Below are 27,776 nucleotides of genomic sequence, written 5' to 3'. Positions count from 1 at the left end.
TTTTCCAGCTCGGCATTGGGCAGATGAATAATCTGGCCGGTCACGTAAAGCCGCGTCTCTCGTCACGTTGATGTAAAATTCCTCGAGTTCGGCATTGCGTGGCAACCTCCGGGTTCCCATGGAAGCGTCCTAATCTTTTATATGGTTACTGCAACTTTTTTGTTACTGCGCTAGTTTTTGCAAGAACTGCAAAGCATAGGTGCAAGTTCAAAGTCGGTCATGGCAGTGGCTACAGTGCGCGAGTGCTAAGCCTGTCAGAACAGTTGTTTACTGATGTCGGTGGCTGGGAACTACGCTAGAACGGTCGCCTAGAGCTTTCTCCGTGGATGCGTGCGCTCGTCTGAGTTCTTGCCGTGTCCTGAACGCACAATGAGCTTGAAGCCCGGCAAGAAGGATACCAAAATGCGTATCCGAGCATTTCCTGTGAGTGTCTGCAAACCTTTTACTTCGATCACTTCTAGGCCTAATGTGCTTTCATGAAGTGCTTTTAGCGGCCGATAAAAACTAGATCGCGAATTGTATTTGACACGTAACGCGATTAGCACGCTTAAGCCGTGAAATGGGTTTCATTATAAGTGATTTTGCAGCAGCTGCGATATCGAAGTTTCTTTTTCTAGCCCGACGAAAAATGGGTTGTAAACTAGTGCTGCTCAACTGTGTTGTTTCCCAAATACCTCGGTTTTTCTAATTGTGAACGATGTCCTTAAACAAATTTTAAGGACAGGCAACCTCACGATATCAAGTTTACCTCGTGACACTGCGACCAAGGCCAGCCTCGGCGGTTTGCTGATTACAACACTATTCTTTTGCTTTGGCCCGGTTCCGTGATCTTCGTCGGAGTTAAGAAGTTCTCGAGTTTACTGCACAAAATAATGGTTTTCATATCAGATTTTCTGCAGAAACGATAGGTAATTCACTGACAGTGACATTGGTGGTAGAGTGTTGTGTGCGTCCCCTTGGTTTCGTTTGTTATAAGGGTGATGTGCAGGCAACCGTTCAAGCTAAAGAAGGCCTTTCAGCTTCACGCTTCGGTCACAGTTTTAATCAGTAATCAGTAAAACGGTCATACGTAGGAAGCACGCGTTATCGTGATCGCAGGTGGCATTTTTTCCCCTGTTGCAAGAGTTTCACATAGAAGTCATTGGCCGTTTCATTAGTCTGATCGCGACAAATCCCAAATGTGACTTGTGTGAGCTAGGAACACAAGGCAGTAACATCGTCTAAAGTTGTGGCCCCTCGTGAAATGTCAAGAAATAACGCGGGCTTTACACTCCTGGGGCATCTGTTTTTTGAGACTATTTCAGCTTTGCATCGCCCACCACACCCACAGACTTGTTGGTCGCTGACACCTCGGCCTAAACTAGAGGGCACTGGACTCTTTCACTAGTGTGCAATTTCACAATTGTGATCTTCGTTCACCATAGCTTGGGTGACTATGACAGACCTTAGACATTCATGCATGCCGCTGAAACCACTTTGAAATTTTTACAGTTAAGAAAGTGCATATAGTTCGCCATCTTTTAGAAGACATTTTTATGTCATGCGAATTCTGTTGTGCTGCTCGTTTTTCGAAAGCTCGAGATAGCGCAGCCATAGTTGTAGCTGCAACAGTTTGCCTTCACGTGCTAACCTTTCGTTTCCCCTATGTTTCTGCATACGTAATTGTGACACCGGTTGAACTCTGCTTTTCCTGTATGCATATCATAGGCATTCAAGCAACTTTTCCAAGGTTATGTACATTTACTTGAGTGCCTGGAGGAATCCTATTTGATAAATAATAATCCAAAGCCCTGTGCAGTTCAGACGAATGGATATCGTTGTTGTGGTTTTTCTGTATTTACGTTTAAAGTCTGCCATCAATGCTATGGCTTCACGTTTAAAAATTTTGTAGTGCGCACAAAAGATGGGGACACACAGAAAGAAGGTACAGAGGGTAAAGGTAAAGAAGATGGCTTGTAACAAGTGGCATGCAGTTGTACATTGCCAACTAGCAGAGATAGCCATGTTTGTGACACATACCATACTGGGTGGTGACTGGAAGCAAAATGTTATCCACTTCAAGAGAAGCACAAGCAAGTGGTCATGTGCTTAGTGAGGTGAAGAAACTTGGAATTGAGATGCAGAAATTGCGCTTCTTTAGGGTTTTATATTTGTGCTTTGTTAAATGAAAAGTTCTCAAGTCTCCCTCTGCCTCCGTCGACCATTGCACTTTGACGGTTTGTGTTTTGACCAAATGTAGCTTTATTGTTTTGGTTCCAGCTTTTCTGTCACAAACTTGTAGAGTTTGTGACAGAAAAGCTTTCCCCAAACACCAAGCGTACTTTTGTTGGCAGATTGCTTGCGTGTCGCTCAAACCTTCGTCTAAAAGCAGATCACTGCTTTAAGAATCTATAAGGAGGGCAAAGTCCTTTGCAGTTACAGCAAATTCTGAAAAGTGGCACGCAAATTTCAATCTTCTGACAAAGAACACACAGTCTTGGCTTCTGTAATTAGTGTTCGCGGCTGTGAAATAGTGATGACAAATGTACACATTATTTGCTTACCAGCTGATTTCTTTATTTGTTCATCGTCTTTTGCTCTGATGATGTCGGGCTGCTATGAACTGGAAGTTGACCGTTCAGTGCAATAGATGATGATGATGATTATAGAAAAATGAACGGGATTGTTGCAGAACAAATTCAAAATGGAGTGCAAGGCACATGAGTTTATGTGCCTGCCTGGTTCACAATAGATGTTACCAGTGTAGTATCAAACATTGTGAAAAGTGGTTTACCACAAATGGAGACGAAATGTAATTCATTGCAGAACTACGGGTCCATCTGCTTGTGGTCTTGCCTCGCTCTTAGAGCTTGCTCTATGTGGTTACAGTGCTGCCAGTGCTCGCGGAAGTGAGGTACATAATTTTGAAGAGGCAGGTGTGCTATGTGACCTTATTTTAAGCGTACACGACTGGCTCTTGTAATGATTCATCTTATGGGAAGACAGAAACGGCTGATAGTTTTTAAGAAGTGACAACTGAAAACAGCCTTCTTTCATTTATATTTTAGGACTTGTTTGTATGTTGAAGAGTGGCCGATTGTATACACGATTTTATTTTCGATTCATGGGCGCCGCCATCTTGGACTGATAAGCGATTGTTTTGCCTGTTTTCTATGTCGTAATATGAAATGATCATGGTCATGAAACGTTGAATGTACCGGCCCAAGTGTTTTCGCGCATGCGAGTTCACCGTAGCACTGTTTGTTTATTTGATACGGATACAAAACTGCAACGTTGTCAGTCCAAGATGGCGGCGCTTGAGCGTGTCTGGAAAATGGTGTATGAACTTATTTCAGCTGTTCTCTCTGCACTCGTTGGCCACTGGCATTATAAACCTGAACTTTTGCAGGTGTGCACAACAAATATGTGCTGATGGTTAACTTAAAGGGGCCCTGCAGCACTTTTCCAAGTAATCATCGAATGGCTTCATTAAAGGAGTTTATTTTATTGCCTCATGAATTGACTGCCGTAAAAATTTTTAGAATCCGTCAAGTACAAGCGGAGTTGCAGGGATTTGTTGCACGCTTTAAGCTCTTTCTTCCACCTTTCGTACCAGCGAGCGCACTGAAAGCTACTTGGGGTAGGGGGAATAACAAGGGGACGAGAAGATATGTCCGTTTTTCAGCATGCATCATGACGTTGAGCACTTTCATTTCTTTTTTCTCTTCGAATGTGCGGCTTACTTTTTGTGATCACGAGCGAGCGTGAGCATGTCGTGGCATCCGCAGTGGCCATGGTAACTTTGCAGCCCGTGACGCTCAAATCAGCCAATGACCGTGGACTTTGGGTTTATGGCGCGGTCTTTTGGGTTTATGGCATCGTTAATCGAGAGTAGAGCATGTGATTTCTGGCTGACTTCGAGAATTCATTGTAAATTCCAGGCCACGTGCTACGTGGTAATGTTTGGCTCACCTGTTCTCGGGAGCCTCGACTACCGATTGGCAGCGTTTCCTGACCGCGCTGGAAAAATGTTTCAGGGACCCTTTAAGTAGTAGTCCTTCTCAATCGTGGATTAAACCAAGCATAAGTTCCCATTATTGTAGTTTAAATAATTTTTCTATGCTGTGTGGTGTTCCTCCTCCCCTTTGCAATTCATTAATTTTTTTTGTTTCACACAGATGTCTATGGATGAGAGGTATGTCCAGAACATCTGGGGTCTCCTGCGGAATGCCATCCAGGAGATACAGAAAAAGAACAACAGTGGATTGAGCTTTGAGGAGCTGTATCGCAATGCATACACCATGGTGTTGCACAAACACGGAGAGCGTCTCTACACTGGACTGAGGGAGGTGGTTACGGAGCATCTAGTGAACAAGGTTTGTGGCTCCAACAGATCTCAGCCAATATCGGAAAGTCATGTGCTAGCTCCTGGATATTGGTATTCCTTAGTTTATTGCTCTTCTCTGTTTGTCTCTTGCTTTTGGGTTCCACACAAGCTGCTAGTCCATCCAAGGCATAGATTTGCTATGTAAGAACTATGGAGCGGATGCATCCTATCTATTCCATTTGTTATAAGAGACACACATACATTCACTTGTTCATCAATATGCTATGAAAATCAAACAAATGGTCTCACATTCAGAAAATGATTAGCTTAAATCCTCAAACTGTGCGTTTCAGTTTTAGGTCACAGTTCAGAGTATTTTTGTGTTGTGCCAGCAAATGCAGTGGGCACCTTATTGAACTGACCTTTTATGCAACATTGCAAGTTCATATAATAATGTAGTAATCTCTTCATTACTGTGCAGGCTCAATATATGTCCTTCCCACTTTCAGGTTCGGGCAGATGTCTTAGCCTCCCTGCACAACAACTTCCTGCAAACACTAAATCAAGCCTGGAATGATCACCAAACAAGTATGGTCATGATCAGGGACATTCTCATGTACATGGTACGTATTTGTCATTTCCTCTTTTTGTATCATACATATTTTATTGGGACATTGACCAAAAGCAAGCATAGGAGCTGTGTAATAAATTAGTTTTTAAAGGAGGAAATAAAACATAAACTTTTTCTTTTTCCACCTAAGCTACTCATTATTTCTTGCAGCTGCTTGCTTGGTCTAGCGTAGCTCTCCAAGTGCTCCTCGAAGAAATTGTTTTTGAGGTACTGTTGCTTTCTTGCATTGGTGCAGGACCGAGTATATGTACAGCAGAACAATGTGGATAACGTGTACAACCTGGGCCTGATCATCTTTCGAGACCAGGTAGTGCGGTATGGCAACATCCGGGACCATCTTCGGGACACACTCCTTGGCATGGTCCAGCAGGAACGCAAGGGAGAAGTGGTTGATAGGTTTGCCTTCTGTCTTCATCATTCCAGCTACTGTCGTGTTTCTGAGCTGCAGTATCTGTGTGATGCGATGCCATATGCAAACTGTCCTGATGGCTTAATGGCCGTTATGCTGTGCAGTTCAGTAAAAGCCTGCATACAAAAAAGTGGCAGGGTCTTTTATCAATAAAATACAAGAACTGCTACCGTTGTTTCTAATGTCTCAGAGGCAGTACAGGACCTATGAAAGAGGTCAGCTCAAAATTGATTTTGACCAAATGGGTTTCTTGACAAAGAACCAGCCCTACCTGCAGCCTTGTCTGCAGCAGCAGTTAGCAGAGTGTTCGTGGCAGCCCTGCTTTTAAATTAATATTTGTGTTGCCCCCTGACTTTTGAGAAAATTAGGATATGCAGAAACAAATATTTGTGAATAAACTATGTAGGACCCAAGAAAATTTGTTTATTTTGATTGTTTAGTGCTTTATTCGTTGGCTTTATTTTACTGCAGTATTTGTGTCTTTGATTCAGCATAGCCTTTTTTTTCAATTGCATGGCTACTAACGGAGAACATACTTTTCTTTTTAGGCTAGCAATCAAGAATGCCTGCCAAATGCTGGTACACTTGGGGATTGATTCAAGGTCAGTCTATGAGGAAGACTTCGAGCGGCCCTTCCTAGCACAATCTGCAGAATTCTATATGGTAAGCCGACTTATCTTTCTTGCAAGTGGTTTCATTAAGCAATGTTTTTTTACTAAATCACATCGAGATGTGAACGGTAAAAAATTAAACCTCCAAGCTAAGTTTTTTTAAGTAATGATGGTACTCTGCCTAGGTTTGCTTTTCATGGCACTTTGCGCAACGTGTGACATATAATGGTATCAAGCATGTTGAGCTAGCTCAAAATGCACAAGTGTTTTGAAATCTAGAGTAGAATTTGCAGCCAAACAAAGACTCTATTAATGAGCTTCATGCGATGCCAGTATTGTAAAGAAGTTTCGCCCCCGAAAATGTTTGGTATGCTCGATTTACTCTGCCATCCTCGTGGTCACTTCTTTGTTTAAAGGGGCCCTCTAACACTCTTCAACCCCCCCATTTTTTACTCGTGGATTGCGTAGACTGAAGTACGAACGAACTAGTGCAGCAAGAACGGCAGCGATAGCGGCACGCAGTACGAAGTTATTCAATTTAGAAAATTCAAAATACAAGAAAAAAAATGCCTGCCCTCAACTCGATTTTCGTGGGGTCACGTGACCACATTTCACTCTCTGCTGTGACGTCGGATGGCGCTCCAATGAAATGGGCTGAAAGCTCTTACGTAGGGGAAGCTCGCACACCATTGTTGCTTCTCCTTTCCAACGTATTGTTGACGTCGTTGCCATAGTAACAAACGTGGTTCCTCCTGACTTGTCAGAACTTGAGCGGGCGCTACTGCTTCGTAGCGAGGCTGGGGAGGCCTTGTCTGCTGTTCCTTACAACGACATTCCATGTCATTCCCTCTTCTCATTCTGAGAAGGGAATTTGTGGAGCGGCATGGGCGGTTAAACACGGTCGCCCCTACGCGGGTTGTTCGGTGAGCAGCCCGACGAGTTACAAGTGTGCAGCGACAACAATTCAACGAAGAGGATTACTTGCACCGTTTCAACAACAATCATGAGCCTACCGCACATGCGGAAAGAGGCAGCTCGCAAACGTACAGACGCAAAAAGAAGGAAGAGGGGCAAGCGTTTCATATGGACATCCGACCGGCGCAGGCAAAAAAAAAAAAAAAAAAAAAAAAAAGAAAGCCAGAGCAACCAGAGGCGAAATGGCAACCGGCGCCTCTGTCGTACTTTGTGGTTGTAGTGATATTTTTTGTTGCGACGGCGGCTATTTGGAGTTCATTGAGAAAGCACAGAAAAGAAAAACGAAACACAATAGTAATCTCAACTTTGATGCAACGCCGTTATTACTTCTAACGTTACATCTATCCAATCATAGGCCAGCGCCCATCTTCGTCATTTCCGCCCGCAATAATTCTGGCAAGCGCCACTACGCGCTGATGCGGTCAGCAGCGATGTAGCGACTTCAACGCGTGATTAAAATACTAAATAATTTGATATCGGTGCTTAAACTAATGCTAAAATTATCCCCAGCCATCAGTCTACGCAACCCGCAAGTAAAAAATGGGGGGTTGAATAGTGTTGGAGGGCCCCTTTAAATACTTGTTGGTCGATGACATAAACATGTAGAACTGATGCAATTACTTGAATCCCAGCATTTAGCAATTCCCATTATATCTTTGACTTCTGCTGTGCTTAACTTGTTATGCAAATTCTTTAATGTCGTATCTACTAATGAGGACACCATGTCGCAATGGGATGTGACAACTCGACGTAGCTTTAGCTAGAGAGCAATTGTCATTCCTTGCCTCTTAATGACAACACATATGCATGCAGGCGGAGAGCCAAAAGTTTTTGACGGAGAACAGTGCATGCGTGTACATCAAGAAAGTGGAGCAGCGCATCAACGAAGAGGCGGAACGAGCCAAACACTACTTGGACGAGTTCACCGAAGAGCTTATTGTGCAGGTGGTTGAGAAGGAGCTCATCACCAACCACATGAAGACAATTGTTGAGGTAACCTCCTGTTTCACTTAGGCTTTCTTTTGCCTTACACTTTCTTTCTTATGTACCGATTGTCAAGACTGAGATGGAATTTGAACATTTTGCCTGTTCTCCGCTTCATGTTGGTACTGCAAACCGTCGCATGCTTCTCATAGACTGTCAAATTTTGCCTATCCGTTATGATTTTAAGAGTGCTGTACGAGTCTTTACTAAATATAGATAGTTTGTAGAAACGTTTAGTGCATTGGTTTCGATTCCTGTGATGGTAAAAGTACATTAGAGAGGTATTTGCTTTGAGTGAAATTATAGTGATAGGTTCTTCAAGCAGGCGAGATCAGCAAAAGCACATTCGCTGAAAAACAAAAAAGCAAAGCTGTGATTTAAAAACACAGCTGCTTGTGGTCTCAACTGTTGTTTCAACTTTGCTGCTTATGTTCTGAATTTTACTGTCACTATTGATGATTGTTGATTGAATGTGTATGCTTGTAATGCCATGTAGCAAGTTTAACTTCCTCCTACTTTCTCTCGATCCTTGTGGCTGTGGTATTTGAAAAACATAGCGGACATGCTACTGTCAAGATGTTTGCTGTGTTAAAAGATGTTGCTTCTAGTCTCGGCTGTGAATTCTCTACAAGTAAATGCTACAACCTGAGCTATGTTCTTCATAATTTGCTTTCAAGGATGTTCCTTTAATGTGCCTTTGTTGACTGAGCCAGCTGTCAGGATGCTCATATGTTCACTGAGGCATTGGTCTTGACAGCAAATCATTTAAAAGTAAAAGCATTCCCAAAATGTGATAGATTGGGAGTATGAACCCTTACCTTAAGGGGAGACACGGGTCTTCTAGAACAAAAAATCGCCAAAAAATCGACTTTTTGAAATATTTTTTTTCGCAATCTAGACGTCCTAAAAAATCTATTGCTGCGATATTAACGCGTTCCGCCGAGTATTTATTTTGTTATTGCGCTCTAAAGAGAGCTTCATGATCGCTTTCGCTCGAAAACGCCCCCCGAAAACAGGCAAATTCGATGCCGTCGCCTGCGGTAACCGTTGGCCGCAGCGCGGCCATTTTCGAATCATTCGAGAGCTGAATTCTTCTACATTCCGTTTCTAGCGAGAAAACACCTCTAGGTCTGGCGACTATGGAGCTGCACGCCACCGAAAAAGAGGAAATACTCGCGCGGCATTGGCGCGTTTGTACCACGTGGGGTGAATCCTGCTCTCTGATTGGACGACCGGAGTTTCGTCTGCCAGACAATGCGAGACGCCTTGTCAAAAATTGTTCGGACGCGACGATGGCTGGCGGGCGACGCAAGTTCGCGACGGCTCATGCCTACGGCAAAAAACGCAAGCGTCGGTTTCGGATACCTAAAGCAGCATTGAGTGGATCGACGGCGACGAGCTCTGCGACATGCGCTAGCGGGTGTACGACATCCACCGAAGCTGCGGCCGCGCAAGCGATGCCTGTGGCCAACGGCACGTCGAGGACAATGCGCGTCGACACGCTCCTTGTCTCAGAAGATGAGAAAGTGGCTATTGAGCATCGCGCAGAAGAGCAACGTCAGAAGCTGTCTTCATTATCAGCTACCCGCCGAAAGCAGTCGCTTATCGGAGATTCCCCGGAAGCGGCGGGGTGCGGCACCGAGTTTACGCTGCTAAGCCTACCGCTGCTGAACCAACTGCTTCGGTGCGCGAAGTGCGAATTCTGCTCCGGCCCTTTGAATGTTTCAAGAGGCGACCGTGAGTACGGAGTGGCAGTTAAAATAGTGGTGAACTGTGCCGTCTGTGGAGATGTCAGCACCGGATGGAGCTCGCCGAGAGCAGGGGGGAATGCGACCTGCAACCCATTCGAGGTGAATGTGCTTGCTGCTCGGGCAGTTATGAGCACGGGCAATGGGCAGACCGTGCTAAACGACATTTTCTCGGCGCTGAACGTTTCTCGTCGCGGTATGCATAACAAAACCTACCAAAACTACGTAAAAACAAAGATGAACCCTGCCGCCGTGAACGCATCCGCGGGCGTCATGAGTGAGTGCGCGACAGCTGTGAAGGCCATCTATTCCGAACTGAACTTCGGGAACCCCGGCAATATCGCAGTTTCATATGACGGGACTTGGCTCACTCGTGGACACCTGTCACACATTTGTGTGGGAACTGTGATCGAACTCTTTTCGGGATACGTGCTGGACTTCAAAGTTCTATCGAACTTCTGTTTGGGTTGCGAAATCGGCCCCAAGGACGGTGACGCACGATACAGTGAGTGGCGAGCTCGACATAAGTGCCAAAAAAACTCTTCGAGCAAGCCTGGCCAAATGGAGGTGGAGGCTGCCAAAATTCTGTTTGGCCGGTCCCTTGAAAAACATGGACTGCGTTACACAACGATGTTGTGCGACGGAGATAGCCGCGCTTTCAACAGCCTTCAGGAGGAGAAAGTGTATGGCTTTGTGCCCATCGAAAAGGAGGATTGTGTTAATCACATTCATAAACGAATGGGTGCTGCACTGAGAAACCTCTTGCAGAAGAGCAAAGGGGAAGGTCGGCCAAGCCTCGGTGGCAAAGGCAAGCTCACTGCTGAGCTTGTTACAAAGCTTACGAATTATTATGGCTGGGCACTCAAGGCACACCAGGGAAACATTGATGAGATGGAGAATGCTGTCCTTGCCACGTACTATCATGTGACTTCCACAGATACAAAGCCACAACATTCACGGTGCCCAAGAGGCGAAGAATCATGGTGTGCACACAACAAGGCAGTGGCAAGGCAGCAGGCTCCTCCCAAGCGCCGGTACAACCTCCCTGAATACGTTGCTGAAGCCCTCCTCCCAGTGTACACTCGCCTCTCAGATCGGAAGCTGTTGGAGCGCTGTCAACGAGGCAAAACTCAGAATTCAAATGAGAGCCTCCATTCAGTAATCTGGTCGCTTGTGCCAAAAACCAGGCACGCCTCGCTCTTCACAGTCGAAACTGCTGTTGCGGAAGCAGTTGCCCGGTTCAATGCCGGAAAGAAACGTGCCTCTGAGGCCATTTTGAAGGAGCTGCATTTGAGTCAAGGCAGCACAGATGTTGAAAGGTGTCTAGAAAAGGACCAGGGGCGGCTAGCGGCATGTGACAAGAAGCCATGAAGAATGCCATGAAGAGGAGGCGTGTGAAAGAAAATGATAGTGATTATGTGCCTGGTGGCTTCTAGAGTGAAAAGGACTTCCATCTGTTGCTTTTTAGTAGCAAGAAGAAACCTGTACCAAGTCTTCAAACTTCTTTTTGAGTTTTCTCAAAATCCGTTTTTCGCCTATGTGCTATACTGTTGCCCACAGTATCTTTTGATCTTGTGATCAGATGTGAATGATTCTTGTTGCAATTGAAAGCTTATGAATACCTATACACAATAATACTACTAAATTATGGACTTGGTCAAGAGAAAATTTTTTATATGCTGATAAAACTGATAAAAATTTTCATGTTCCCAACCATTACATTACAGATGGCAATAACTTTTATAAAAATATAGCTAAAATTACAGTAATGGTTTAGTTGGGATCCTTGATTGTTCCAGAATATGGCCATATCAAGTTTTCTAGGATATTCAATGATTAAATTGCAGAACAATTGGGCAATTTGATCATTCATTATTTATTTAATATTTCAAAAACTACTTGAGCTAAGAAAAAATGGATTGCATATCTGTTTATAGCAGGTTAAAATATACATTGCCTGAAAATTTCATTTGAATATGACAATAAACAAAAGTTTTTTTTAGAAGACCAGAGTCTCCCCTTAAGTAGTGTGAGATGAGTATAATGATAATTGTAGTTGCTGGTGCAGAATCTGGGTGCTATGTGTTGGTTGAACTGGACAAATTAAATGTTCCAGTTGTTTAGTTGAGAAACAACAGTTCCATCGGAGGCAGGCCGACTGAGTACAGTGCTTCTGTGTATTCAAAGCAGTGTTACTATCTTGTCATAGGAATGGCTTTGGAACTAAAACCTTTGGCTGATAGCTTCCTCGTCCTTGAAGGTCTTTTCAATTAAGATAACAAATGTTGTCATTTTATCTCACTGCTCTGCATTCATTTACTCCCCGACAGATGGAGAACTCTGGTGTAGTGCACATGCTCAAGAATCAGAAGACTGAGGGTGAGAGATTTCTTTTAACTCTTCGTACATGTGACATGTTTTTTAATTCTCAGGCTGAATATAATAAGATAGTTGTCATGGCTTTATAAATAGAAGAACTAGCACAGATTTCATGGGAGCTGGTTCATATGACATTAACCCCTTCAGGGTTTTCGCCGTACATGTACGGCAGAAGCTTCCTGGTACCAAAGGGTTTTTGTCGTACATGTACGGCATAGCGTTTATTTTTAAATCGCGCGCCTTTTTCGATCATTTCTTTTGCTTGGCCTGTGCTGCCACACTTTGGGAATGCGTGGAATTTTTTTCTTGCGCCGATGTCTCTCTATTGTATTTTTTTTTCGCTTCCCAAAACGGCGCGCCGGCTATCGCTTCCCCATCCGAGCGCGTTCGCGGCGCAGCTGGTTTAAAGTGCGCGCCTTTTTCGATCATTTCTCTTGCTTCGAATGTGCTGCCATGCTTCGGGAATACGCAGAATTTTTTTCATGCGCCGATGTCTCTCCGTTGTTGCTTTTTTTATGCTTCGCAAAATGGCGCGCCTCGCGCCGGCTATCGCTTGCGCAACCGAGCGCGCCCGCGGCGCGGTTGGTTTCAAACGCGCGCCTTCTTCCATTTCTCTTGCTTGGAATGTGCTGCCACGCTTCGGGAATACGTGAAATTTTTTTAATGCGCCAATGCCTCTTCGTCTTTTTTTTTTTTTTTTTGTTTCCAAAGAGGCGCGACGGCTTGTAGTCTCGCATCAGAACGCGCGCACGCGGTCTGGCTGGTTTCGTTTTCGTCCTTCGGGTGGTTTTCGCTTCTTGCGCCCGCAAAGCTGATGACTGTTTGGTTTCTAATCTCTCAAAGGGTGACCGCTTGTTACTCTCTCGTTTATTGCTCCCCGGCGCGCGATTACATCTGTTTTCGTGCGGCGCTAAATTACACAAACGACGCCGCCGTGATTGCGTTTCCAGTTTAGGGGTCTCGGAAAAACTAAATACGTCTTGTTGGCGATAAGGCGAAGGATTACTGTAGCTTTTTCACTCGTTTTGCTTTCCGGACGGGCGCACAACCATAGTTTTCTTCCGTGCGCTCACTGACGCAGTTCGCTTGCGCTATGGAAGCGCGCGCCGGTTGCTCTGCTGCCGAACAGCGATTCTTCCGATGCGGACTATTCCCCAAGTGCCGAATCAGGATCTGATTCATTGGATTTCAGTTTGTCAGACGAGGATTTTTTGACAAGTTCAGACTCCGATGACGATCAAGGAGCGACATCCGAAACGCGTGCGCGGAGAGCCATGCTTCAAAGGCTATCACCCGCTGAAAAGTTTTTAGTGTTAGAGCACGAACGTTTTTAACCGGAAAAGTACTCTGGCGCGCTTATTTTTGTATGTCTGTGAGCTATGTTTAATACAATGCATAATTTTGATTGATAAAAGAACTGTTAAGTTTTTTTTTTAGGATTTTGCTTGATTTTACTATGAATAAACCATGTGTATGTAACAAGAAAACAGATTTTCTTGTCACTTTACGGTCACGAAAAAAATTTTTAGACAATTTTTTTCTGAAATAGAATCGTCTGAAGAATTTATTTCAGCAATAAAAAAATTACACATTTTTGGACTGGATTTTGCGAAAAAATTCGACCCTCAAAGGGTTAAACACCAGTGTTGCTTAACCTGCTGAAATATTCTCTAAAGAATTTAGTTTGCACTTCTCATCTGTAATCTAACATCTATAGTTTTTTTCATGTGCATTCATGTGTAAATACTTACCAGCTGTGGCATTTCGCCACAGAGCTCAAGGATGTAAGTTTGATTTCGGGCCATCGTAGCTGCGTTTTAATTAAGGCGCGATGCAAGAACGTCCGCATACTTCTGTTTAGGTGCGTGTTAAAAAAAATCCCAGGTGGTCAAAATCTTTCTGGAATCCCACACTACCGTATGCCTCATGATCATACTGTGGTTTCGGCACATAACCCCTTTCTACTAATATTTATCTGTTTATTTAAAATACTCTCAATGCCGAACGGCATTACAGAGAGGAGTGGTTAATACATGTACATTATGCAATGTTATACAAGGCAGCTTGAAGAGATGAATGGTCTGGATTGTTGGCGACGGAGGAGGGAAGGCGGTTGCATTCAGATGCTGTCTTTGGCAGGAATGAATTGAAGAAAAGGTTCGTCTGGCAACTTGGCACTTGGACCTTGAAGTTGTGGTCGATTTGCGTTGATGTGTAAGTGGGTAGTGCAAGAAGGTCGCTTTTTAATTCTGGGTTCGTAAAATTTTATGGAAGAGAGACAAACCGGTGAGCTTCCTTCTTGATGTCAGGTCAGGCAAATCAAGGCTGTTTTTGAGTGTAAGGACTTTACAGCGTTACTGTTTATCTCATGCAGTGGCCACGCGTGTGTTTTTGCTGTGCAGATTTGGCACGGATGTTCCGCCTCTTCAATCGGGTCCAGGACGGTCTCAAGACAGTGGTAGACTGTGTGAGCCAGTATCTGCGTGAGCAGGGCAAGTCGTTGGTGACCGAGGAGGACGGTGGCAAGGGGGACGCTCTGAGTTTTGTGCAGAACCTTCTGGACCTGAAGGATCGCTTCGACCACTTCCTGCACCACTCCTTCAATGGCGAACGCCAGTTCAAGCAGATGATTGCTAGCGACTTTGAGTACTTCCTCAACCTGAACCGCAAGTCGCCTGAGTACCTGTCCCTGTTTGTGGACGACAAGCTCAAGAAGGGGCTGAAGGGCATGACTGAGCAGGAGATTGAGCAGGTGCTGGACAAAACCATGGTGCTGTTTCGCTACCTGCAGGAGAAGGACCTGTTTGAGCGATACTACAAGCAGCACCTGGCCAAGCGGTTGCTGCTCAACAAGAGTGTCTCCGACGACTCCGAGAAGAACATGATCTCCAAGCTCAAGGCAAGTGGCTGGATCATTATAGCCTGTGATTTTGGTGCATGGGCTATGTTTTGGTCTTGGTATCCTGTTGTACAGGTTTCCTGTTACATAAACCTGGCTAATCTTTTTCTCTGACTGAAAAGCTTTATTATGGCTGTACGTGTTTGGGTTGGAGGCACTGAGTTACCTGGAAAAGCTCTGAGGTGTATTTTTTACTGTGTGATCAGCAGTTACACTGTATTTTTGACAGGAGAAACTAGCTGTAAAAGTAACGTGCACCTGGTATGTAGTGCAGCAACAACATTTAAGCAGGTGCACTATTTTCTCTGAGTAAAACCCAATCTGTATGAAAACTTTAGGGCCACTTACTACTGATTACTTAAGTTAGATGGGATTGAGGTTTAGCTAGATCCTAAGGCTGCTACGGGCCCCTAAGCCTTTTTGAAACGATCACCTCAGTGTTATGTATAATGGTAAATGAAAAGAAAAATTTGCCATGTGTACATTTCTGTGTTTGCATTTCTTGTACATCTGCATTAAATGTTCCATCTGTTAACTAGGTTCGATGTAGTTGCATGTTGAAGAACACCAGATGGTCAAAATTACCCTGGAGTCCCCCACTAAAGCATGCCTCATAATCATTTCGGGGGTTTTGGCACATAAAACCTCCCATAATCGGTTGTTGACTTGGTAAATTCTATGCTACACTGATGTGCAAGGATCAACAGAGCAATAACTTTTAGGGCAGGGCTTTTGTTAGCATGCAGTCAAGCATCGTTTGATACAGCTGCATCATATCAATTCACTTCATGAATTCGTGTCAGAAGGGCTTTCTCTGCCTCAGACACCCACTTGTTAAAAGAAATTTGCTATCCATTTGCAGCTTGTATTAAGTTTCTCTGTGAACATTGTGTGTCCTCGTAAAATAAATGAATAAAAAAAAAAAGTTGCTAGCCTATGTAATTGATATGTAACGCCTCATGCAGAGCAATGCTGTTGATTGCGCTGTGTATATTTACTGTGGTGTAATGTGTTCAAGCCAAATTGCGATACTCATACTGGGTTGAAGTAACATGAGATGTGTCCTTGCAGACGGAATGTGGTTGCCAGTTTACCTCTAAATTGGAAGGCATGTTCAAGGACATGTCAGTCTCAAACACAATGATGGATGAATTCAAAGCTGCTGTGGCCTCTTCCAATGTAAGTAGCATCCATGACCTTTTATCTTCTCAATGTTCTGTGTTACTGAAAAGTCTGGCCATGTTTAAAATGAACACTTCTGTAACGTAATCTAAAGCTTGTGGCCATGTTCAAAATTAATAGTTCTCTAACATAATCCAACCTATGGCCATGTTTTTAAAATGAATAGTTTCCTTACGTAATCCAACACTGTGGCCATGTTTAGAATGAGCAGTTCTCTACATAACCTAACTCTTGAAGACTTCATGGATATGGCTTGCTGTGCAATGCTCCTCACGGTGAAATTTGTTTTGAACCTTTTCATGATAATTTTTGTGTAGCCAACGCTCACAGTAGTGCAATTTTACAGACAGCATAATTTAACTCTGTTTTTCTGCATGAAAAATGTTGTGCTGTATCTGTGTGGGGCTTACCGTCAATTGACATTTCTTTATATTTTGTGAATATTTATTGCATGTTGATATGGTATATTATTGATGTGTTGTATGTCTTTCATGTGGGCAGATGAACTTGTACGGAGTGGACCTGAATGTGCGCGTGCTCACTACGGGGTTCTGGCCCACGCCTGCCTCCACACCCAAAAGCAACATTCCCACAGCTCCTCGCAATGCTTTCGAGGCTTTCCGCAGGTACGCAACTACTGCTTTCCTGTCACACGAGTCGAAAAAATTTAGAGGAACTGTTTGTTTCATTGGCACTCATATTTTGTTATGTGGTGTTCATTGATTTACCTACATCAATGGGAACAAGGAAGACAAAACAAAATTGTTTTTATTTCTCCACGTAGTCTCTTGAAAGCTGCATGCACACTTCAGTACTTTCAAGTAACCAATTTTCTTTACTAAACCTTTGACACTTACATGTCACAAATTACTAATTATAGAGTTATGTGATGAAAAATTGTTGGAGGAGGAATATCGCTGGAGTAAACATTATTACAAGGAGACATTCCTTTTTCATTAGTGTTTTTTTTACCTTAAAGGCAGCTGTGCTATGCACTACTTGAGTTTTATTGGTTATTGTAACTGGCAATGATGCACTTTTGAGTGCTATTGATCACTAAATTGTTTTTTCTAGATACACTGTTTTAGAAAGGTTAACTAGCCTAGGAAAGCTTCCTAACCTTATAGTGTACTGAGCATATTTATATTTAGACGTACCTTCCCTAGTGATCTTGGGTAATCGTACTTTTTTAAATGCGCAGGGACTGACTGAATACTTTACAAACACTGCGCTCTGTGTTTTGTGGTGTATTCAGTAAGTCCCTGTACGTTTCAAAAAAGCGCAATTACTAGGCTTGTGCGAATAGTAAATTTTAGGTTCGAAGCGAATAGTGATTTTGGTCGAATAATTTCGAATCGAATTCGAATAGTATATATCACATATTATAAAGAAAAATGAGCATATCTGTCATGACCCAACCAACCTGCACAACGTTTTTTTTTTTTTAAATTGTAACAAGGCATGTGCAAATGTCATTCTTTTTGGTTCAAAGGAAGTGGAAGCAACTTTGAATAGTAGCAGGATTTGGCTTTCGGTAGAATGCAAATGATAACCTGAAAAATATGTTAAGTTTTAAAATTTACTATACTTGGAGCATATAAGCCGGTATAACAAGTTTTTAAACTTAAAAAATGATGAATTGATGTGAGGGTAATGTGTTCAATTAACCTTAAAGTGGGGCTTCGCGGCATTGCGGATTTTCTCTGGAAAGGTGTATTCACGGTATAGCACCCTTTCACTGCAGTGAAACCACCTTTACAAAAGGTTACAAGCAGACCGTGCGGATTTTTTTCTGGAAAGGTGTATTCACGGTATAACACCCCTGCACTGCAGTGAAACCACCTTTACAGGGGGGGGGTTATAAGCGGATTAATATACACTAGAGCTGTGCGAATAGAAAAATTTCGGGTGCGAAGCGAATTCGAATATTCAAGTGTGAGTGCAAATCGAATCGAATATTTTTCGAATATTTCTCGAATACTCCTGGAATATTTTTCGAATACTTCGAAGCGAAATTGCAGAAAAAAAAGAGAGTATTCTTAAGCATATTCTTATGAGATAGCAACATGAAAGTGTTTCTTTTCACTAGGTTGATGAAGCACTGGCGGGGTGGCGTTTCATAGTTGTCTTATCAAGAATGAGGCAATGTAGAGGCCGAATTCTATTTATGTACATGATTTTGTGCAACCGAAGTGTTGCAGACAACACTTTACGCGTGATAGGCAAAGATGCCATTTCCTCAGCCTCTCCTCCTCTTTCAACTTCTGTGGAAGCCCAACTGATGTGGCGGACGAGGGTATGCTCCCTTCAAATCCGGAGTTCCAAATCTGCGTCGTAGACGTCGATATACAAGGACATCTGAAATTTTGGATGCTAAAAAGCTTCTGCTTCCGATTCGGGCTTCCTACCCAAATTTCAGGTCCAAAACAGCATTAATTGAGCCCCCACCTCTGCCACATCTCTCATCTCCATGTTGGAACCAGCGTTTTCTTGAGTTAGTACATTTGCGACCGTAATGCAGCTTGAAAGGCAGCTTTGCCGCAATACCGGGGTGTGATGAGGTGAGGCACACTGGAAATCTAGGGACCACTTCCAATCGGACGTTGACTGTGTCTTGGCAAAGTTCGACCGTAACGGAGCTTGAAAGGTAGCTTTGCCGTAATACGAGAGTGTAATGAGGTGAAGCATATTGAAAATCTGAAAGGGTCACTTTCAGTCGGACGTTGACTGTATTTGTTTTGGGGAAGTTCGAATAGTTCGAATAGTAAAATTCCAGTGCGAATAGAATCGAATAGCAAACACTATTCGAAAAATATTCGAAATTTCGAATATTCGCACACCCCTAATATACACCTATTCGTTCATTTCAAATACTTCGAAATTTTCAATAATTTAAATTCAAATCGAAGCAAATTCGAATACTGTATTGTTCGTTCGAATATTCGATGTGCTTGAATATTCGCACAAGCCTAGCGATTACCAAAGATGCACAACCAACTAGCTCCTATAGCTGCTCTTATACCATAGTGAACCACTGAGCACAACCAAATGTACAATCTCTGCTTTGTAATGCTAACTCTGTCAACTAGCTTTTCCTGAGGGAGCAAACATTGTCTGTAGTCGCTGTGTAATTCTTGCAACGGTGGGTAACACCAAAGGAAAGAGTGTTTATTTCAGCTGGTTGATGCATGTTACAGTTGGACCCCTTTATAGGAGGAGCACACCAGGGAGCAGGGTATTGTCCTATATATGAGGGGTCTCTTATGAGCAGGATACCAAGCTCTCATTTTCTGAACAACTGATTTTGATGTAGGCACACTCGTGTCTCTTATACCCAACTGTCCCTTACATTGGTGTCTCTTATAAAGGGGTCCAACTGTATACCTAGTAAATAGAGCAACACTGCAGAGACAACACAGACTGGAGGCACGTTTAAAGTGCCGATTGCGAACCCAGCTGCATTGTGTGCCATGGCGGTGTATAAAGGTGCCAGAAGGGAGAAAAGAGGACGAAAGAGAACAGGCATTCAAAGAGGTAGTGGTCATCTTTCAGGTTCTACCTGGCCAAGCACAGTGGCCGGCAGCTGACCCTGCAGCCACAGCTAGGCTGGGCGGATCTAAATGCAGTGTTCTACGGGCCACGCAAGGAGGAGAATGAAGCGTCGTCATCTTCGGTGGGGAACTTGCCTGCGGGTGCACCACGCAAGCACGTCATCCAAGTGTCTACGTATCAGATGTGTGTTCTGATGCTCTTCAACAGCCGTGACCGGCTGCTCTACGAGGAGATTGCCTCTGAGACAGACATCCCCGAAAAGGATCTGGTGCGTGCACTTCAGTCATTGGCCATGGGAAAGCCTACACAGCGCATTCTCATCAAAAGCCCGAAGACTAAGGAGATTGGTGAGTATCCATGGGGCTAGAACTCTCTTACTGGGTTTACTTCCTTATGTTGACATCTCCGTGTTGCTATTCTGGTTCAAGCTTGAGACATCTAAAGACAGTGACATTTAACTCAATAATATAAGCATAGTGTTACGTATCTGTATTCCATTCAGTATCGGGATGTGTGTTGGCTTAGTTGGCCATCTGTTTCTGCAGAATGAACCACGAACGCACACAAGGGCCACTCATCAAAAATGCGCAGATTTGTACATTTTCTTACACAACTCAAATCTTATGTTTTATCTTATAGATCAGCTGAGTGCAAGTATTGAATGAAGTTCTCAATTAATTGCTGCCTTTTCCTAAGCTTCTTAATTTAGAGAGATAAAAGGCAGTTGCGAGACTTTAAAGGGGCCATGAAGCACCCCTTGGGCTTGTTGAAAAAACACATCCTGCGGAAAGCTGACACGCCTATGAACTGCTCTGCCAAATATTACAGTCGTGCACGCCGCGTAAAGGCCACAAGCGGAGCGCGAAGTTGCCGTTTCCTCAGGCGCCCTCTTTTCAAACAGAGGCCGGTTCTCACTCTCGTCGGTGGGCGGGGCGTCTGCACGTTTACGTCGCGGATCTGCCAGTTTACGTTGCAAGAGACATAGCATGCTTATTGGCCGATAGCCGACGTAAATCGGGAGCGGCGTTCAGATCAGATGCGCTTCTTGCCGCGGGGTGCCGCCACTTGCCGGCGCCGCACTCCTCAGTACACGGTAGCCGCACTCGCGCAAGCGAATCACAGCGGGAGAGCGATCGCGTTTCATGACACACGCTGACGTAACTTCTTTCCCCCGTGCCATCCCTCCCTGTCTAGCTTCCAGTGCGCTCGTCGGCACGAGAAAAGAGAGCAAGCGCTGGGAGCGTGCGCCAAACCCCCGTAACTCCACTGATTCTTGATGGATTCGAGAAATTCTTGCGGCAATCGATTCGGGAGGCAGTAAACTCCGATACTGAGGTCATTAGATCATTACTTGGAAAAGTGGTTCATGACCCCTTTAAAGGGGCCCTGCAACACTTTTTGGGCAGGGTCAAAAAGCGCTGCCAATCGGTAGTCGAGGCTCTCGAGAACACGCGAGCCAAATATTATAGCGAAGCGAGCGGCCTGGAATTTACAATAAATTCTCAAAGTCAGCTGAAAATCGCACCCTCTTCTCTCGACAAATGATATTAGTCCGCAATATATGACGCGATTGTCGGCAGTTCCACCATTGGCTGATGTTATAATCACGATAACACCCTCATTATTACCTTAGTTGTTAATTTTGAGTTCAATAAGTAGATAATATGTATGTTTATATTGTGTTATGCCGTTAAAACACCGAACAAACATTAATATTAGCACTTCCGGTCTCACCGACAGCTCGTCTGCTCGTAGTTGCGTGGTTGCGTTTTCTTCACCATGTGCAGTGCCGAAATCGTGAATATATTTCTGTGCTTTTGACCATCGCCGGTTGCTGTTGAGAGTGGCAACCGTTCGAGTGTTGCCTCGTCAGCTGGAAACTGCATCGTCGGCACGTTCTCACGACCGACCGAGGCAGCGGTGCAGCATTTCTCCGATAACAATGCTGGCGCCGGCTAGCTTAGGATACCTGTGTTCGCTGTATGGCGAGAGTCCCGTTCGCTGTCTGTTCAGTATGTCATCGAGCCGTACCTTGGCGTATCCTCCCCGTAGTCTCAGGTTCCCGAGAAACCGCGACACAGCAACCAAGCAGACTCGCATTTTCACGGTAGCTGCAGACAGCCGGGGGATGGGTCCGCGCCTGCCCGATGCCCCACGATTCTTTCTTCTAGTCTTTAGTTCTTTGTTGTCAGCCCGCACTCGCTGTGCGCCCGCATTCGAAGAGCAAACAGCATCGAAGTACCGCCACTGGGAGAAGGGTGCACGCAGCTTTGCCGTGTTGAATACGATTCAAGCGCGAGCAGTGCGACGAGGCGGTGTATCGGAGTGTGGGTCGAAACCCATCTCAGCTGTCATTCGTTCCAAACGCGCACGCAAGTTTGCGTCCACGGTTGGCAGAGCGATGAAAACACTATGGCAGTTCGAGGTGCACACCCAACATTACCAAACCGACTCACAGTTTTCAAGCACGCGCGATACACGGTGCCATGGGCTCTGCCGCTCGACGACGACCGCGCGAGCCGACCGGAAGTGGCACCACAGACCACGTGGTTGCGCCGAGACGCCAGAGAGAAAAAAATGAAGAAAAAAAATGGAGCCGGCACTGACGTCGCCTCCTCGCACTTCCGCCCTCCCTCCCTTCACGCCGCGCACAGCTTTCTGCGCGCTCGCTGCGTTGAGTTGAGGGAGAAAGCTGCGGAACGTGATCTCTATAATTTGGTAACACCACTTAGACTTGACGGATTCGAAAAATTTTTGCGGCATATGACTCGTGAAGAGTCATACGTCAATAATGAGACTATTCCAATATAACTAAGAAAGGTGTTGCAGGGCCCCTTTAAGGGCTGTTCAGTGTGCCAAACCTTGCACCCACTGTTCATGCATGTTCTCGTAACCAAAATTTTGAAGTCTGTTGGTGTAGTCTATTTAGAATTCTGTAGCCTGGATTTTATGTCTGCTATTTTTGTGCTCCTGATTATTTTGCACTTTCACAGTTGTTGACATAGTTCCCCCCCCCCCCCCTTTTTGTCTCCCCTGCATTGAAGTTATCTAGCCTGCGTGGTGTCTTTGCTGGAGACAAATTATAAGCGAGTGCTCCTGTCTTTCATTTCAGAGCCAAGTCACACGTTCACTGTCAATGACTCCTTCACTTCCAAATTGTACCGTGTCAAGATTCAAGCAGGTATTGAGATACTTGTTGCAATTTTCTTTTTCTTATACTTGCTTGAGAAGTTTCTTAGATTGAGGTTTTCTAATTTAGTTGAGAAAAAATGGGTGCTAAGTAGCAAATGTTTTATAAGCAGTAGGTTTATGGCAAATTGATAGGATATGCTTTAAAACTTCTGCTGTGCCACAAGAAATTGCAGCAACAAAAATTGTTCAAAAGTTGCTGTAATATAATGCGCTACATATTGTTCCATTGATTTGTCTTGTAACAAATGCTTTATGTTATTTAGTGTGGTGATTCTCATTCCATACTTGCTTTTCATTTTTCCTTGATTTTTTTTCCCCCTTAGATGTTGTCATTAAGTCTTTTGGGAAATAAGATCTCAAATTAAGCGAATTCACAGCATGTGACAAAGATGTTGTTTTTCTTGCTTTAGCTAGATACTAGTCACGTTGCTGTTGATTTGCCAGAGAAACCTTGCACTTAATCTGCATTTTTTGCTCCTGTAAGGGGCAATGTACAGTAAATGTATTCTGCGATCAATGCAGTGCACTGCACTCTTTCATTCTTTCTTTGGTTTAGTGCTGTGTGCACCCATATAGTGCGTGCACAAAGTAGTGTACTTATTTTCTCCAAAATAAACTTTAAAGACTTGAAATTCTGCAATGGGGGACGAGAAACTGCTTGAAAAAATGATTGACACATTGTATTTCTGTAAAAAGAGAGAGATATGGTTGACAGCTACACGAAAGGACTGGAAAGAATGCCTAAATGACTCCAAGTTTGTCGTTTTGTTGTCTTTTCCTTTAGTTGCAGCAAAGGGGGAGAGCGAGCCCGAGAGGAATGAGACAAGGAGCAAGGTGGACGAAGACCGAAAGCATGAATATCCTTTGTCTAAAGCTTTTCACAAGTATACTGCACTCTGAATTGGTGGTGTGCAATTTCTTTTTAGAGCAGTGAATGGAGTAGTGTGTCTCAAATTGCACCTATTTTTGATCTTGTAATTGTTCAAAAGTGATGGTAAGATGCAGCTTGTGTTAACGTTCATGCTTCTTTAAAACCCTAGATTAGCATTTGAGGTACACTTTATCAGTTTAGCTGTATGACTGCTAACTACAGCATATCCTGTGAGAACTGGCCTCGTTAAACACACTTTTTTAAAAGTCCGGGTAACGCAGCTGTCCTGTCATTCTCTCCTGCCTGAGACAAACCGAGCAAGTCTCGCAGGTTAGAGCTTTGTTATGCCAGAAGTGAGTACTATGGTAGAAAAAGTTTGGTGTTTTGGTGACTGTATTTGTGTTATGATTGCAGCACTCTTTATGAAAGAGACAGATAGTTGACAAACAAGTCCTTGTTTCTCAACTTTACTGTCTTTTTCTCATGTGCTCATAAAATGAGCACTACTTGTAGGAACCAAGGCTGGCATAGGTCAGTTATAAGCAAGGAATTTGCTTCATCATTGATGCCTGCTTTTGTAGTCGTTCATGAACTTTTGATTGTGTTGATTTTCCTTAACTTCCGAGTTTACGATTGAGGCTGCCATTGTGAGGATAATGAAAGCAAGGAAGAAGCTGTCACATAATGTCCTTGTCACTGAGGTAAGCTGCCCCGTTTGCGTCGTCTTGTGTATACCTATATTTCGATGTGATGAGAGATAGAGGTGATAGGAAGCATGTCAAGGGGCCACATAGTTCACAACGCAGCACATTATCATACTTCCACAATGAGTTACATTACAGATGCACAGGTTTGGAGTATTCAATGCATATTTGATTTTTATTTGTTCCGCCCGACTGCTATTACATGCAGTTTTTGCATAACAGTGCCATGACATTAGCGCATAGCACATCATCCCTCACAGACTGGGTGATTGTTGAGCACATTTAAAACCTGCAGTAAAGCTTTTGCCTGCGTTTGTAACAGTTGCTTGCTTAGAGCAGCAAAACATACACTTGAGACAGCTCCATGCTTAGAAACGGGCTAAAGAACACTTGTGTGTTGTACACTAACAGGTTTCAATTGTTCCGATAATTTTTTAATTTAATGTCATATTATGGTGATCCTACATAAGTGCAAGTTTTTTCATGATTTCTTTTATCTTCACAATTTTGTGTAGTGCCTACTATGTCTTGGTAAGGCATCAACAAGTTGTGCATAAATTTCAGAGTCCAAAACGACTGAAAGGGGAAGCAGCACTATGCTGTTTGTGCTACTTCCCACATTGCAGTTAGTTTCAGAAATGTCGTTGAATGACATATATGTATGTGAAAATTATTTTTTACAAATCCAGTGTGGCACACTATTCAGGTGCACAACTTAGTTGCTGTGTTTTGTAGGCACAGCTCGAAATTAAATTTTGCAAGACTGACGTAATTGAGGATAGCTCACAGATGTTTTCATCCTGCAGTGGAAACAAAAGTAGGGCTGATGATTATCCCACATTCCAGTGCAGTGTATCTGGAATACATTTTGCCTTGATGTGATTTTCCAGCCTCTATATCACCATCATGCCAGCATGTACAAAATATTCGTGTTGGCTGGAGCATTGATAGCGTCCATAAATGCAGTAATGTGTGTGTTGGCCCCTTTTTTCTTTCTTGCAGGTGACCAGCCAGTTGCGGTCCAGGTTTTATCCCAGTCCTGTAGTCATCAAGAAGAGAATCGAAGGCCTTATAGAGAGGGAATACCTAGCCAGGACTGCTGAGGACAGGTAAGGACATATTCGTCTCACTTGCCTCAAGAGCATGCACTTTGTGGTGGGAGACATTCATGCTCCAATTGCTTTTTGACAAGCGAAAATTCAGTGGCCTGCCATATTTAGGTTTAAAGTCATATATGGCTTGCAATGCTTAACGCCAAAGAACACAGCTTGGAGCAAATGCTATATGTAGGAAGGCGATGGTAGGTTTACTTGCTTTGAATGTGATGCGATAGACTTTGGTTAATTTGACTTCAGATCATTTGATTTTCCGGTTCAGTTGATTGTGACTGAAGGTCCCAAATGGCTCCCATACATTTGTGCAGGTCAGAAGTTAGATTATTTTGGTCATGAATTGGCCTATCCCTGATTATTCCTATTCTGGCTGCATAAATGTCTTATGGCTGTAAGGGACAGTTGAAGGAAACATTGTTTACGATCAAAAAACCAAATACTTTGTTTTGAAATTTTGGAAGTGTAAATGACAGCTCGCAATTAATAACTGTATAGCTGATTTTAAGGTGTCTTCTTTCAAAAGTGGTCTGAAAATTGAAGATTACAGTGCGATACAAAACCGAAACCTTGTTCACGTTTTTAGCGGCAGTTGATTGTCAGGCCCAGCATCATTACCACTGTTATTGCGAGAGGGAAAAAAATTTCGCATAGCACAGTAGCAATGACGTGCCACTTTTGAGGATTTGGATATGAATGCTTCCTTGAAAAATGTATCGGATCGGTGGAGAAGAATGGTTGATTCTTGCAAAGGATGTATGTGTATTACAAATTGTAAGTGTAGCTTACAGCCTTGCTTTTTTAAAAATTCCAGGTGCATATAGCTCACGACTTCTGAATTTAACTTGCAGGAAGGTGTACACCTACGTGGCGTGAAGTTGGTGGTGTTGGAGCCTGCGGAAAGAGAGCACTGGTGCCTGTGGCTGCAGATGTGCGGTTATTTATTGGAGCAGGGGAAATGGACTGAGTCGCAGCGAAAGTGCTGGCATTAAGTGCAGCCTGCAAGGAAGGCCGGTTTTGGCAGCCCTCGTTCTCTCACCTTTGGTCACTGCTGCCGAGAAAAAAAAAAGAAAACAAAGTCCTCCTTTCTTTTCTTTGCATTTCATTCCACGTTAGGAGATGCCTTCAACAGATTTTGTTTTTCAGTACCTTAGTTTTATGGAGGCATTTAGGCACATTTGCTCCAAGCTTTCTCTGGGCACACATATAAGGCTAGGGGTCTTTTTTTCTTCTTTTTTCTTTTGAAGTGAAGAGGCTTTTTGAAAACAAATTGCACCTGCTCTTTGTTCGGGAACGGATATGTCTCACAAGTCTGCTGCCATGTAAATGCTCCGACTGATGTCCAGATCAATTTCTGCTCACTTCTACAATGGCTCGTAAAGTAAGGTTAAATGTGGGACATTAATTTGTACAGGCTGTGGATAACTGGACACATAATATTGTCTCTGTATGCGTGCGAGTCTGCGTGCATGGATAATTGTGCCCCTTTCTATGTGCTGTGTTCCGTTAGCACACAAGGTGCCTCACCTTTATATATTAGCTAATAACAGCTATTTATTCAGTTTTTGTGCGACAGTTATGTAATGCTGTTTCAATGAAGAGTGGGATGCGAGGTTTCTTTTTTTTTCCTTGCGTTTTTTTTAATTGTAAAAGTTGTCCAGTTTCAAGCAGCGTGTAGTATGTTGTGGTTTTTTTGGTGAGACGATGATCGTAAGCTGCAACATTCGTGTGAGAAGTTCTATGATGCAAATGTCCCTGCCACATTGCCTAGTAGAAAGTTATAGATACAGTTGTTAGTAAAGGGAATAAATGGGTTTGGGTGAAAGCCTAGGCACCAAAGAAGCATTGCCATACGAGCTTTGCATTGCCAGCGCCGAGAAAGTGTGTGCATGTGATTGACTAAAGGTCAATGCCTTCTTATTTGGACAGTCTGTCGTCACAACAGTGTACATTTCCTTTTTTTTTTCTTTTTTCCGTTCCGGTGTGCTGTACACTACTGTATGTACAGAAGAAACCTAGCTTGCATCACTGGGTCTCTCTAAGTTTGCTGGCACGCTTTTCAAAGTGTGTGCTGCCACGAGAAGTGTGTTGCCCCACGAGTCTTATTGGCTCAAGCCTCCCAGTAGGGGAAATGGGGTGCAGTTTTTTAATGCCTTCATTTAATGTTGTACATAGTGTTATGTGATGTACATAAATTGTCTCAGTAAAGAATTTTTCTTCCTTC

The 27,776-nt window shown here is 43.7% G+C and overlaps 1 protein-coding gene across 1 annotated transcript; it reads left to right on the top strand.

Moving 5' to 3' along the window:
- On the top strand, positions 1–27,776 carry LOC119387968 (cullin-3). Its single transcript, XM_037655560.2, has 16 exons — positions 1–423; positions 4,158–4,355; positions 4,816–4,929; positions 5,173–5,333; positions 5,895–6,009; positions 7,746–7,925; positions 11,995–12,043; positions 14,446–14,942; positions 16,014–16,121; positions 16,626–16,750; positions 19,677–20,023; positions 22,789–22,857; positions 23,653–23,725; positions 24,371–24,440; positions 25,446–25,552; positions 26,404–27,776. The coding sequence occupies exons 1-16, from the start codon at positions 370–372 to the stop codon at positions 26,426–26,428; spliced, it is 2,292 nt and encodes a 763-aa protein (XP_037511488.1). The 5' UTR covers positions 1–369; the 3' UTR covers positions 26,429–27,776.

Source organism: Rhipicephalus sanguineus, chromosome 3, assembly GCF_013339695.2.
Source record: "Rhipicephalus sanguineus isolate Rsan-2018 chromosome 3, BIME_Rsan_1.4, whole genome shotgun sequence".
Lineage (NCBI taxonomy): Eukaryota > Metazoa > Arthropoda > Arachnida > Ixodida > Ixodidae > Rhipicephalus > Rhipicephalus sanguineus.
Note: the sequence above shows the minus strand (reverse complement) of the source record. Positions and strands in the feature narration are given on the sequence as shown.

Coding starts and splice junctions, on each gene's coding strand:
- LOC119387968 (XM_037655560.2), top strand. CDS start 370: ATGAGCTTGAAGCCCGGCAAGAAGGATACCAAAATGCGTATCCGAGCA. Junction 7,926..11,994: donor ACATGAAGACAATTGTTGAG/GTAACCTCCTGT, acceptor ACTCCCCGACAG/ATGGAGAACTCTGGTGTAGT. Junction 12,044..14,445: donor CAAGAATCAGAAGACTGAGG/GTGAGAGATTTC, acceptor TTTGCTGTGCAG/ATTTGGCACGGATGTTCCGC.